Raw genomic sequence first — 14,741 nt, 5'->3', positions numbered from 1 at the left:
AGGGGCGCGTTCTGAACAGAGGGACAGAGAACTACAGCTGCCATTCGCAGTCTCCTGCTTATACAGGCGTCTATATCATGTGTTGCTCTTTTTGTAAATGTATTGAGCTCCACCTTGAAACCAGTTGAGTCCTTTCCTGCTGTGTGGAAGACTGCCAGAACTTCACATCCCTGACAGTAGGAAAGCAGCGTTCTCAGATTTCTAGTCTGAATTTATCCTTGGGAAGTTTATACTCACGTATTCTTGGACTAATGGTTTTTTATTTCAGCTGATTTTTTTCATTGCTTGGTACATGCTCTGACATACTCATCCATCTACTCTTGCTATTGGCTGGAGCAAATAAAACTATTGCAGTCACTGCCCTCCTGGCGACCAGTCAGGAGGGAAGTGAATTGTAAGATATAAATACCAACAATTATGAATATTCTTCTTTGGCAGGTGTGTGTGTTTTAATATCTCATTATGTAGTTTGTGCAAACGAAGGATTAACTTAGCACTTTGTTTTTAGATAAACACAACTATGAAAGTCAAGTAACTCACATCTGTGCTTTTGGGGAGAAAAAAATCGGCTTTTCTAAAAGACAAATGAAGAGGAATAACTTTACATTAAAAGTACAAAGGAATTCTGTAAGAGTACTAGCTATGAGAAGAAATCATCATTATTAATCTAATGGACAGCATCCCTCGTTGGGGTGGTTGCTGTAAAGTTACATGTAGGGCATTGATTTAAATATACTTCCCCTTCCCAGCTGGTCCTTGCCTGAAGGATGCAGTAATGGGTGAGCAGAGAGCTTTTATTTCTGCCCCCAGGGTGGTGATTAATGGGGGCTCGGTGAGCGTCTCCTGTCAGGAGCAGGGTGTTTTGCCGTCTGCCGTTAGGACCCTCGGTCTCCACGCGAGGGGTGGCTCAGCACTGAAATTCTTGCTCCGTTTTCAGGGGTGGGCCCAGCTGTGCAGCTGGTGGGTCTGCAGCTGTGCAGCTGGCTGCCATCCCTAGGGCTCAGCTCCGTGTGTCAGGTCCTGGCACCCTGCATTTGAAATACCTCTCAGCCAGCACTCGGAAACAGCCGGGGAGTGAAGGAGTTTATTTCCACCAAGTTCGGCTGTGAGAGGGAGGAATATTACTGAGCAAGGGAGAGTGGGCTAACGGATAGGAAAACAAAACCCTTTTTCTCTGAATTCTTTTGTAGATGATTCTGCTGGACTAACCCCTAAGTCCTGGATTTGCTGGATCAAAGGTGTCTTAACTGCCCTGAGGGCAGGAAACCTCACCGGTTACTTCCACATGCAGTCCTGTGCCTGGTGACGTTTCACTGCACTTTTGAATGGGTCTAGACCTGAGATGAGCTACAGTTTCTCATTTTAGAAGCAATTACTCCCTGAGCGGTCCCACCACCATCCTCCACTCACCAGAGCACCCAGTTTCTCAGCCCTCTGGGACATGCCACACATCGAGGGCAGTGGGGAAGCCTGGGCACCCAGGTCTGTCAAGCATGCAGTGCCTCAGCTGGCTTCACACACATCCCCCCTTCCCAGCACAGCCAGCGAGTGCGAGCGGCTGGGAGCCAAGCCTTTTCCAAGACCAGGGCCTGAGAGCCCACCCCATTAAACAAATGTTATCCTCTGCAATCCTTCTGCAGGGTGTTCAGACCTACTGTTTAATTAAAGCTTTATCTTGCAGTCTTAAAAGGGGTGAGGAGGACAAAGCATACATTTTAATCATACAGAAATGTTATTTGGCCCTTCTTTTTCAAGTCCTTCATCAGCATAGATGTCTGTCTGGGAAGTGCCTTTAATGCGTACTAACTGTGTGCTGATGAGGAGGAAGTATCATCCAAAGTGCATGTACGAATGCAGCTAACTCCATATATTAAATGTCAAGAAATCCCATTGCTCAGCTGGCCCTTCTACCCCTGTTTGCAAAACAGTACCTGCAGAAAAAAAATTTCTAGATGTTTAATAAATGATCATCTTGAAATTTTGCAGTTGCTGCACGTTGTCCCTAACAGAAAGAACATTTAATAATGATGCTCTGTGCATCATACTGTAAAGGCTGGAGTCCTGTTTTTTATAAATAATCACTGTTTTCCACTGAGATAGATCTTTGGAATATCTGGTCTTTCTGTTTTATTTTTAAAGATTTGCTCATACTTCAGGAAAAAAAAAATACCTTTTAAAGATGGATTGTCAGCCTCCATTTTTTATTGTTCAAGCTAATCTTTATATTTTTAAAACATTGTTCTCATTAGCATACTTTTCTTTGTTTTTTCTAACTTCGCTGCTGCCACAGAAGAAGTGTCTGCGAGGATAGTACAAGTAGTAACAGCTGAAGCTGTAGCTGTTCTGAAAGGCGAACAGGAAAAAGAAGCCCAGCACAAAGACCAGCCTGGACCACTACCTTTAGGTAAAATGAGACAAAGAAGTTTCAAAGTATCCTTGTGTCTGCAAATGTTTATATATTACAAAAAACACTGCTGTGTATTCGCATACATTATGGTCATGGGTAAACTGCGTCACTGGATAAATGCTGGAACCACGTAATAACAGCGGTATCCTTGTTGCCCCAGTTCTTCGTGGCCCTGTGACTGTCTCACTCGCTGTTTGCTCTAACAGCAGTTCTTCACCTGGGTTCTGACTCCTGAGTGGCACAGCTGCAAACGTAGTCAGTGGCAGTGCTTTTGTGGCTGTGTTTGGTGGGACCCAGCAGCATTCTGAGCCCGATTGTGTTCATCCACGTACAACATGAGAAAGACTGATGGATTGATGTCTGGAGAGGCCTGTGAAAAGAGAGGCTTTGCTGGTTGGCAAGAAGATGGAGGAGGAGCACCTCAACAGGAAGCAGAGGGGAATGGGGCACACCGGGTAGGGATGGGAGGGAGGCTAGCAGCCGGGCAGGGTGAAGGGAGGCTGTGGGAGAGGGAGTTATAGGTGGTAGAAGCAAGTGGGAGTGGTCCAGACTGGGATTAGTACCGCTGCCATTGGTCCATGCTGTACCCCCATGCTTCTGCTGGCTCCCTTGTGAAATGTCTTTCTGAAATACAAGTATGCGTGTGTGTGTATATATATATATGGATATATAAGTGAAGTATACAGCTGTTTGTACCTACAGTGCTCCCTGCCTGCCAGAAAACTTCCACAGTAGCTCAAAACTTGTACACCAAAGGCCAGAGAAAGGCCATACTCTGTCCTGGGGCAGAGCCAGTCTTGCAAGCCTACCCCAGGATAAGTTCTGCCCGAGTGCATGTACGTTGTGATCAAATCAAAATAATGCCTTCTGGTGTTTTCCCCTCAGGCACTCTGTTTGGTACAGTGGCTGAACCCTGCTCAGGAATGAATTCAAGTCAATGAGTAATTTAGAATATTTATTTGAAATTTGGTTCCCAAGGTCTTTCGCTTCATTGAACTAATTTTGTACTGCAGCAGGGAGATGTGTTGCTTGGTATTTCCCTTTTTTACAGAGACTCAATTTACGTGGGAGACCCCAATTCTGCAAAACACTTCACACGTACTCACACAGATTGCTTCACTGGGGTCTGGGTGAGGCAAAATGGATATTCAGTTCCATCTAGTCAGATAAAATATTTTAAGAATAGTGTGAGGAGAATGTCTTTAGTTAGCAACTGTTGGTGTTACAGTTCCTGTGGTCAATGACTATTAAATAAGTGCGAGTAGAATTGCATTGCGATGAAGATATAAATACTCTGTCCCTGGACAGCACATCTTAAGGGCAAGTCACATAAGGGTCTTTCCCAAACCACACGGAAAATCAGTAGGAAAAGGCCTAGCAAATTCTGCTGGGACTTTGAAACTGGCATTTCTATGCTTGGGAAGAAGCCCTGAATCAGAAAAAGCCTGTTGAGAGGTGCCATTTGTAAGACAGATCTGTTAAAACAGATTTGTTGGTTTTGTTGTTTGTTTTGTGGGGTTTTTTTAAAAGCATTGGTTAAGCTCCAGTATTGGATCTGGTTGTAAAGAAAAAAAAAATTCTCAGTGATCGGTACGAGATCAGATGCACAGGTTATGTTGAGTTCATTTAAGAAGCAGTTTGTTTAGTATTTCAGTCATGCTTGAATTGAAATAACTGAAAAAAACATCATCTGGTTTCAGCATCTTGTAACTGAGAATGAATCTAAAGCCTAGTGTAAGTGCATTTAAGATTTCACTGTGCCTTTGTCAGCTGAATCATTGTTACGTCATGGCTGACATAAGTTCCCAATGTTGATGTCTTTTGTATTTGGACAGGCAGTCTTTTCATGTGTTCTGTGATTAACCTTGAACTCAGCAAAAGGAAAAAATAATTATGCACAACATTTTTTGTTCATGTACTCTGGGTAAATTGGAGATTGGATGCCAATTTCTGATAGTCACCATGAACTTATAAAACACTCATGTTCAGATGCTTTATTGTTGTTGCCTTGGGTGTCTGAAGGTTTTCTAAGGGGCAATACTGATTTAAAAGATTATTTCTTAGTTTTTCTTTGTATTGTACTAGATGACCAGAATTTTGAAAATAGTTCATACCATCTGAAATAAAAAAAGTCCTTTTATTATAACTAAAAATCTATGTATTCTGAAAGGGTCTACCTGAAAATCCACTAGGCAGAAGTCCCCATTGAATAATCCTCTCAGCTAGGCAGTACAGGTTGACTGCAGCTTGCATCAAGTGCCGGTCTCCCTGGAATTAATTGCTGTATCTCATTTTCATTGTTCAATTTCCAGCAGTCGAAGAGTCAGCCAACCTGCCTCCTTCCCCGCCTCCGTCGCCAGCTTCCGAGCAGACTGCAGCTCTGGAGGAAGGTAAGGGTCTCCTGGATGTTGCAGTGCACAGCTGTCAGCAGAGGGATGAGACATGAATCCAAAAGATGGGGGAATCAGAAAACGGAGATTCATTCTGCACCTTCATGTGAAAAGATAAAGCACTCCCCAGCAATAACGCCCCATCTGCACACCAGCCACAGTGCATGGATGAGGTAGACACTTATGCACAGAGGTAACTGACAGGATACGTTAAGTGCATCCATGTTTAAAAAAAAAAGGAAAAAAATATGGTAATGCTCACCTTTTTACTTGTTTTATGCTATATGCAACAACACGTCTGTTGTCCCAATGTGGTCACCAAAACTGTGATTCAGTATGGGTCATCTTTCTTTTCTTAGGGTTTGTTTGGCTGCTTTTTTTTAATTACCATTAGCTTTGTTTTAGGAATCTTAAATGCATGAAAGCAAGGAGATTCAGAGTTGAATTGTTTCTTTGGTCTTTGACATCTAATTCATGCTGCCATGCCTGTGTGTATTGGGGGTTCTGTACACAGAGTGCAGGAATCACATTCTCGTCTCACAAGACAGACTTCTCCTCTGTTCTGCACAATTCCAGCAGCCCATGATTACTGCATTTTGCTCATGCTAATATCCCCTCCAGCAAAGAACTTCAGTGTTGGCTTAATTTTAAGCAGAGGCTTAAATCCCAGTGAAGTTGTCACACGGTAAGCACGTGTGTCAGTGCTTTGTTCAACAGACGACTGCTGCATCAAGGCCATCAGTATAGGGAGACAGCAATACGTTACACCTGAGCTGTATCATCTGGGTAAAGAGGGAAGGATTTGGGTTCAGAATCTCCAGAGGACTGTCAGTTGAACTCTGCCAATATTAATAGCGTTTTTATCTGTCCATTTATTTCCTTCTTGGATTTTCTTTTAGCATTTTTTCTTTCTTTTTGTTAAATAAGTGCATGAAAATAGTTTCTTATCATATGCTGAACAAACTTGGTTGGTATCTTAACATGGAGCCTCTATTAATTTTGCAAGTGGATGGTCACTATTTCATGTGCTAACATAGTGTGACTGTTTATCAGGACACTGCAATTAGGCATGTTTCATCCTGCGGTCATTTTTGAGATCATGCAATTACAAGCTGTGTTAACAACAGCCTTTGTCGGTCCGCTGTACTGGATGTGGTTAGCAACCAATATAAAGAATTTGATTGACTGGGTTTGTTTTTTTAAAAAAAAACATCTGCCCATTGTGTGTTTAAAGAAATATTACAGCAGTTCCTAGACTCATCACCCAGAGGTAATGACAATCAAAACTACTAACTGAAAAGGAAGCTAGTAAGGCATTAGCAAAGGCTTTTAGAATTATTACCACTATTTTTAATATATAGTTCACTTGACTAGTTCAGCATATGCTTTCTGATTTTTTTCATATCACAATAAAGGGCTTGTTGTTCTGCTCCAGGCCAATGTCAAGGTTCTTCCATTACCCTTATCTGAGGATTAGCTTTGTGTGCTCTTTCTATCAGCAGTATTATTTGCACCTATTTTAGGATTTTATAAAGTACTCGTATCGATTAATTGGCAAGAGGTGGTAGATTGCCCCCTAAGCAAATGGCAACCATTTTGCTAGTTGTATTAACACAAGAAGGTGGCAAAACACTATGGAACTCGAAGTTATTATGAACTACCAGACTGTGCTGTTCCCAGCTGTGCATATGACTCAGCAAGTCACTTAACATCATTGTTTTTCTCTTTCCTTGCATGTAGAATTGAGCTAATATAATAGCACTTACTTACCTGCCCCTCAGGGGTGGTTGCAAGGACTGAAAGGTCAGTGTTTGGGAGACATTTTGATGATTTACTCAATGCTACAGTTTTTTAAAAGTCATCAAAATAATTTCCTTTAAGATCAGTCAAAAGAGACTCTTACATGACAAGATTTTGATTCAACTCTTCAGTTTTCAGAGCAGATGACCTGTATAAATCCTAAAAGTTCAGGTTTGTAAGGCAAGTATTGACAGAAATGATCCGCTGAGTCATTAATGCATTCTGCTGGAACCTTCTTGTTTGTGTCCGGCTCTGAAACTGGATCTTACAGTAGAGTTGGTTGATGAACGTAAGGAACTTCTTGATAAAAATTTTGCCAGAAGTATATTATGTTAGTTTTTCCCAAAATATCAGTGTTGTCAATTCATTGTAATTAATAGTAGTAAAATTATCTTATATTCTCCTCTGTGTTAGATGTGGCCCTTATTTTCTGTGGCTAAGTCAAGCTTTTGCTGACTTGAGTGAGCCAGACCTGTCATTTTCATTCAGGCAAAGCTCCCATTCAGAAGAGTTTGCCTCAGTAGGGTTTGACCCAATTTTACTGTACTTGTTTAAACGTTCAGTTCCCTGTACCATCTGGCTATCCCATCCTCATGCACCTTTACATTGTCTGTCTGTCTTTCTGTTCTGTAAAATACAATATATGAATTTAACAGAATTCTACAGTTGTTGAACAAAAAAGGTGTTTGGTGTGTGTATCTACCTCAGACCTCCTTTTTTCTCCTTCTCTTGGAATGTTTTCCTAATGCACTTGTCAGTATGTGTTGCATTGCTTTGAATCCAAAAGAGACTTCCTTCAGTCATAGCAGGAAGGAAATCACTGTTGTAGATGTGACAAAGGTGGACATGGCCAGCCATGCAGCAAACACAAATTAAAAAAAAAAAAAAAGGTAGTAAAGACAGAGAGGTTTGTGGGTCAAGTGTATTTCATGAGAGAAGGAGTCAGTGGATGTAGGTTTCCGCCTTTCATTTGGCTGCAGAAAAAACGATCAGATGAGCCTGTCCCTTTTTACGGCTGCAGAAGGTAAGATAACTAATTTACCTTATTGAAATTATTTCATTATTTCAACTATAGTAACATCATTTTGCTTAGGAAATGAAATTTTCCCTAGCATAGTCAAATCCTTTTAGCAGTTGCATCTGGACATGCAGGGCATGTACAGTATTTTCTTGCCAATTTGGCATTTCTTTTGTGCTCTGCGCCTTTTGACAATGGTCAACAATGTCTTCATGTAAACATTTTTTCTAAATGTTGCAAGACAGAAGGATGCCTTTGACAGACTGTCTTCCATTTTGAAACAGGCATTTCAGATTAGGCTTTATATACCAAATAAAAGTATGTTGCAAACTGAAAGGAACCAAGTGTCCTATAAAAATTGATCTATTTACAGTGAAAATTGCTTCTTGAAAGGCATTTTCAAAAGATACCTGCAAGCTAAAGCAGAATTAGCCCTTGTCAGAAGTGATTTTAATCTTGGACTTCAGAATAAATTTGGGGATTTTTCCCACGCTTTGAGATGAAAAAGAACTATTAGAAGGGACTAATTTAACAAAGAAAGGATTTTTCTTGTTGCTGAAATAAAAGCATATCCTCCTTTAAAGACATCATTATTCTGTTAATGAAATTATCTGCAGTAATTTTGAAAATACCTTTATTGAAACTGACAAATAAACAGTGTAAATCTGTAGTGGCCACAGACGTAACAGCCCCAAACAATACTAGACTTTGCACTCCTACTGATTTTAGGGCATTACAGTAATATGTATTAAGCATTGTTGCTGCTGTCAGTTCCTGTAGTTTTAAGGAACAGAGGCAGGGCCTATGGTTTTTGCCTACAATCATTGAGAGCCTATAAAGAAGGAATTTTCAGCCTTGTTTGCAACAGTACAGAGAAGTCCTGGGGTTTCATCTTCACTCTTGTTGATGCATTTTACTTCTGAAGGGCCCATGGATTAATATGACCCACAGCTGGAAGGAGAACCTCCCCTTTTGTACATCCTCCTTGTCCGTGTCCTGCTTGTGACCGTATGAGTCCTCTGTTCTTTTTTCCACGATGTCCCAGTTCCGGCAGAAGAGGTGGCAATTGCATCAACCCTTTCCACTCTTGTCCACAGTAGTGCATGGACTAGTGTGAGGGCACCCTGTGAAGAAGCAGGAGTTGTAGTTTTGAATCTTCTCAGGTTTAGGAGGGAGTTGATTCCTGGTCTCCCACACCCTGAGACATGTCCTCTTTCCCTACCCTTTTGGAAACTGTGATCTCCCTTGAATCTGTCACTGAATTTTGTAGAAGTTTCTGTAGAGAAGAAATCCACAGGTTCTGCGTTGCAGGTGGATCAAAAGGCTTCCCTAAAACCTTACTGCTGAGTCTTAAGTATGAGGGAAAGGTGGGAGCTCAGGTACAGCCCTGTGTTTAGCATTTCCTATTGCAGTGCTCTGCTTGGCAGAAGCAGGTTGCTGGCTTATCTTAGATATAGGTAGACCCACACCTACCTCTTTTAAGCATGCATAAACCCCTGAACCTGAGGTTTGAGTTCCACTACAAGAGTGAAGCAACTAAACTATCAGTGGTTCAGGCACTCTTTGTGCCCTGAAGAAAATGGTGAGAACTGTTCGCTTTAAACTTAAGTTCCAGGGGTGGTATTTGTGTACGTACATAGGTGCACGTAGCATACCTTCAGTCCTGGCCAGCCTCGGGGCTGTCACAGGATCTTAAACATGGATAATCGGGCTTTTGCAGCACGGTGGCACATATCGGAGTTAACAGTATTGCTGTCCATTAATAATTTTTCTTCTTTTTTGTGGATGATTGAGCCTGAATGGGTTGATACTGAGTGTTCTTTTTCCCAGGCAGAAGAAATACATGTCATTATGTTACTGGGCACTTGCTGCCATGTTGGTGCAGAAAGCAGAGGGTGCTGCTTTTAAAGACATAGATGTTGTCTTGTCATGGTGTGCTATAGAAAGAAACTTAAAACTTACCGTTATTTGCTAGGAAGAACGTTAGAGCTCTTATAGATGGAATTGTTTTGTATAAAAATTGCTTTCCAAGACGGGTGATGGCAGTTCCGACAGCATTCATGAGCCATCTTGTTTTCGGGTCACACACAGAGGTCTGGTTAGTATCTGTTACGCTGCCTGTGTTAAAGCCTTGCTTTCTGACTCAGTGTTTTGGATCTGAGAGGGATGTTTTGGAGGCTCTGGGGAAACTCATTTAAGTTGTAATTGCCTGGAGTAAGGCCAAGGACACCAGGCATGGAGTTGTTATTGAAGCTAGTAGGAAATCCAGTGGGATAGCTGCAGCTGCTAAAGGCACCCCAGGAATGTAGTGTTCATCAAACTGCTAGTTGTCATACACTGAGAATGGGCTTAAACTTATTTTCTCTGGTACTAGATGCTTAATGTTTCATAGCTCTATTCATGGCAAGAGGGCACCTTAGCCTACATGAGCTCTCCAGTCTCTAAGTTTGTATGGATCGGATGGTAGGCCAGTCATTTTTATTTGGCACTATTGTTTTTCTTTGTTTTGCAAAAACCCACCCAATCTCCCCGTCTCTGTAGCTGTCAGTAGCTGGTGTAGTCCTGAGATGATTAGGTGATAATCTGCGATGCTACAGTGACGGGTGAATAAAGCTGTCATTCCAAAGCACTGCCAAACACCCGGGTGGGAGCTAGTTCACCCACAGAAACGTGACACAACAGCACAAAATACAGGACTAACCAAGATTGCCGTGAGCAGCTTTATGTGGCCTTTATCAGGAAAAAAGGTAGCTAGCTATTTGGGGAAGGGTTTGTTTTGCTTGTTTGAATGTTACTTATTTATAGGGAAAAGAACAAGGTGGGGAATTTTGAAGCAGGTACAATGAGAAATAAAACCACCACTGACCAAAGTGTAAGCTGGCTTGCTTTTTAATTAAAGGACTTTTAAAAATCTACACTTTCAGGTACTTCACCTGATGACTATGAGGGATACAACCGTGTCAGGATACTTCAGAGGTTTTTAATACAGTCAGTCAGCTGTATAATACATATGAGTATCAGTGCAAGTTGTGAGATGTGGTCTGTGTACAATATGTTCCTCCAAGTAATGAGTTTTGAAATTGATTTATTCTGACGGCTTGTTTCTGATCTTCATAAACACTGTAGGAAATGCCACATACATGGCCCATGTGTTAAAATGCACAGCTGCCTCATTCCTCCATCCTGCACTAACCCGCGCCCTGGCTGATTTCATCCACAGTATGACATAGTGGCTAGTGTTGCTAGCGCATGTATCCATCCTGTCTTGTCTTTTCTGTGTCTGTCTGTCTGTCCTGCAGTTTTTGTCTGTGTGTGTCTATTTGTAGATGAAGGGGCGGAGGATAAGGTGGGACTGCTACACCACTGCCCAGGCTGTGGGCCTGCTGCCGGCAGGGAGTGGCGTAAACACCTGGCCCCCTCCATTTCAGTGTCTGTGCCTGATGATGAGCCCTACAATTCGGATGAGGAGTACTATGAACACCCTTTGTTCAGCTCAGAGTGGACTGGCTCTAGTACACGCTCCAGTGCCACAGTGAAGAGCACAGAGGTCTTGTTGGGCCATGATGAAGGTGAACTGAGCATGGTCCCATTTTGTTCCTCTTCCCTTCTACCCACCTGACATCCATTCCATTATATATGTGCCTGGGATTGCTGCTTTCTGGGGAGGGAAGCCTAGTTGTGTTTTCTCCCCACATGGAAATGACGCCCCTCCAGAGTATCTCCATGTCAAAGTGAAGCTTCAGCATGAGCGATGAGTGCAACTTTGGGGTCAGTGAAACCATGGTCCGTATTTAAATCGGGGCTCTTGGTCTACTGGCCTGGCTTATAACAGAAGAAAAAGGAGCAGCTAGTTAAAAGAAGCCTAAGCTAAACTGTTCTTTGTGCCAGAGAACTGCTGCCAAGAACAGTGTGCAAAATAGGGCAAAAGATTGTTGCTGGAGGTAAGTCAGTTGATAATGCAATGGGGAAACCCCCATGTCTATCCCTAAGATAGCAGTGGCGGGTCCTTAATTCTCCAGCAGGCAAAGATAATCAGTTTTACCCCAGTATGCCCAGGTGACTTCAGGCAGTATTGGGTCATGTTTGATGTCCAGTTGTTTTGTGGATGCAACCAGTTAACATCGTGTCATTTGATTGCAAAGGAGAAGAAAAAAAAGTTACTGTGTTTCTGTATCCCCTTTTTCGATGGCCTGAGCACATCAGTATCATTTTGTCAGTGGGGGTTACGTGAAAGTGAAATGGCTTTTGGGGAATCAAGGGAGAACCTATTTCAGTGACTACCAGGAACACTGGCGTCTTCTCCAAGGCAAAATAAATCACGTTTTATCTAGCAGGATTTGACTAAGTCAATCTTGGGACACAGGAGCCGAAGTGAAAACCAGTACTGAATCCTCTAAGGGTTTGAGTCTCAGGAAGATGAAGGTGTATACCTGAAATAGCTCACTGGGTCATTCCAAAGAAACCAGCATTGTTCAGAATTAACAGGATAATATAGCCTAATACTGCAACAGCACCAGAGGAGATCAATGCTAATAATTGAAGGTTGTTAAAGTCAGCATGTCTGCCTGAAGCTAGGGGAGGCAGAAGATCACAGGAGAGCAGCCTTACTATAGCTGGGTGCCTATAGCTGTACTTAGAGCTCCTTCATGGGCAGCTTCCTTTGCAGTCACATGCGTCTACCTCTGGTGAAAGTGTAAGATCTCAGAACATCTATGAGGAAAAGAAGTACAGAAATAAGACGGATCATCAGTGAAAAGACAGGCATTGTGAAACAAGCCTCCCCACCCTGCTGCCTGTAAGCTAGCAGTCTGTTTGGCTTAAGAGAGTCTGCTGCACAAAGGGAGCCTGTAGGATTCCATTGTTAAGTCAGGGGTAACTTTCTACTTTGGTGAGTAATTAGTTTTAATCATGCGGCATTGTGTAAAGTGTCTCAAGAAATGGAGGTGTATACTGGAAATTCTTCAGAGTAAAAGGAGAAGCTTTGCTTAAATTTTTTTTTAATTGAAAAAGATGCAAATACAAAACTAAATAAAATCAAAAAAAGAAAAGTAAAGCAAGTTACTCAAGGCAGGGCCTCTTTTAACTGGACACCTGCTGTTCTGCCAGGCTACATTTACAATCTGCCCATGTGTAAATATCCCTGTAATACTCAGGCATCGGTCCAGTTCTGATTCTGAATCTTCTGGCTTCTGTTCATTTAAGATATAGTATGTAACCTTAATTACATTTTTATATGTTATGAATAATGTGTTGTACTTCTCAGAGTGATATTTTCTCAGCCTCAGATAGTGTTTGTGTTCCTTAAATCACTCTTTAGAGGCCACAACTGAAGCGGATGGTTGATTGTCTAGCTTTTGCCAGGCCAGTCTCAGGAAAACAATCAAGCCCTGGTAAAGAGGTTTTATTTGAATAATAAGAGGCTGAATACAGCCATTTCCAGATTTGAAACGCTTTGTTCTAAGTCTTATTCAGCAAAGGCCTTAATCATGAGACACAGTTTAAACCCAGGGAGGTCACCAGGTTGACTGCAGCATGGCTGCTGGTCAGCTGCTTAAGTATGTTGCTGACTCAAAGGTTTCACACTTAATACTGACTCCTTATCAGAGGGGATACTAATAGAGCAGGGTAATATTCTGTCTGAGTGGCAACGGCCGGAGTACAGTCCAGAATGGAGACTTTTCTTCTGCTGTGGCATGAGTAAAGACTGATCTTGGTACTACTGTACTGATCCTAACAGCCCATAGGCTGAGTGACGCATTGTAGAAATTCGGGTGAACAAATAGTTACATTGCATTCACTGGTTTCTTTAGCATAGTTGGTGATGAGGAGCTTGGGGGCTAGTGGGGAAGCTAGAAAAGAAAATTGAGGGTCCTTATGTTAAAACTGCGATTTTCATATACAGCGTTCAGCTGTCAGGCAGCCTAAGGTAGAAACTGTTTATAATGCTCAGTGTAGAAATCATGGCTGAATTCTTGTGAAACCGTTAGTTCTCAGCCATGCACAAGACTTACTGAGACTGTGGAAGTATTTTGCCAAATCCAGGATTCATGTGATAGATTGACTTGCTGGCATTTAGCAGTCAGTGTCGCCAAGGTCAGTGGGAAGAAGTTACTGCCTCATACCTTCCTCCACCTCAATTGAATGTCTTGTACTGGATTAAACGGCACATTTATCAGAAAAGTACCAGTGTACTTTGAGTTCATTGATGCATTGGTGTTGTTGGAGCCATCCATCATTCAAGACCATCTCCATTTGCAAAGAATATTTAATCCACAGTCATCTCTGGGAGAGGTATACCTGTAAAACACTTTCAGCTCTCGTCTTACAGCATAAACGTGCTTCTCTGGGGAGATGGGTTTCTTGGTTTGGTTTGGTTTTTTCCCTGAGGAAAATTCAGTTCCACAGTGACTGGATAGTAGCAGTCCTTTGACACACTTCAATTCAAAATGCTCAGAGCTGAAAGTGTTACGTAAAAGCAGTCCTATTGAGCTGTGTGCTTGGTGTTTACTGTTAGTGTTGATGTCGCCTCCTTTTTCCATCCCCAAGAAGAAGAACCAGTAGAGAGTCCGATGGCTGTGGAAGTGAAACCTGCTGCTCTTCCTGGGAAGCAACTGGGGAAAGAGCACGGGCCCACTGAGCCTTCGGACCAGGCAAAGGGCCTCTGTGAGGGCCCGTCGGATTCTGGTTTGGATGCCAAAGTGTGTTGTGAAGACAAAGTGCCAAGTGTGGCATCCAGCAGGGAGAGTGTAACCGTTGTGGCGGAAACACCCCTGAAAGACACATCCCCTTCCTCGGCTGAGGAAGGTGTGTCCTCCTTAGGTTTGCATGTCGTTTGCTGCTGATGTAATCCTCCTCCAGCTTTCTCCAGCGCTTTCCAAGGCTGCTTCATTTCCTGTTTTTCCCATTTATTAGTATGACTGCTCTTGTTATTATGCTTGAAGAGTGTGTAGCAGATAATATGGTTGCATAGGTGCTGTATGACAACATGGTTTCCCACCACTGCGGCTGATTCCTGATTTTTTTTACTTTGCCATGATAAAATGTGCTTTGCAGCTAAGCTGATTCCTCTGCGTAAACCTTTTTCCCTCATCTCAGATGTGTTTGCCAGTCACATTGCTATGTATAT

General features: G+C 42.4%; 1 protein-coding gene across 41 annotated transcripts in view; it reads left to right on the top strand.

The window, feature by feature from the left end:
• Positions 1–14,741, top strand: part of MAP2 (microtubule associated protein 2) — a 235,163-nt gene that overhangs the window by 180,666 nt on the left and 39,756 nt on the right. For 22 of the 41 annotated variants that reach the window (XM_055718913.1, XM_055718906.1, XM_055718927.1 and 19 more), the window contains 3 exons: positions 2,291–2,404; positions 4,720–4,797; positions 14,165–14,419. In XM_055718913.1, coding sequence (XP_055574888.1) covers positions 2,291–2,404; positions 4,720–4,797; positions 14,165–14,419 — 447 coding nt within the window. The remainder of the gene's footprint in view (positions 1–2,290; positions 2,405–4,719; positions 4,798–14,164; positions 14,420–14,741) is intronic. The other 19 variants (XM_055718931.1, XM_055718940.1, XM_055718938.1 and 16 more) reach the window with 5 other exon arrangements.

This window comes from Falco cherrug, chromosome 8, assembly GCF_023634085.1.
Source record: "Falco cherrug isolate bFalChe1 chromosome 8, bFalChe1.pri, whole genome shotgun sequence".
In the NCBI taxonomy this organism is placed as follows: domain Eukaryota; kingdom Metazoa; phylum Chordata; class Aves; order Falconiformes; family Falconidae; genus Falco; species Falco cherrug.
Note: the sequence above shows the minus strand (reverse complement) of the source record. Positions and strands in the feature narration are given on the sequence as shown.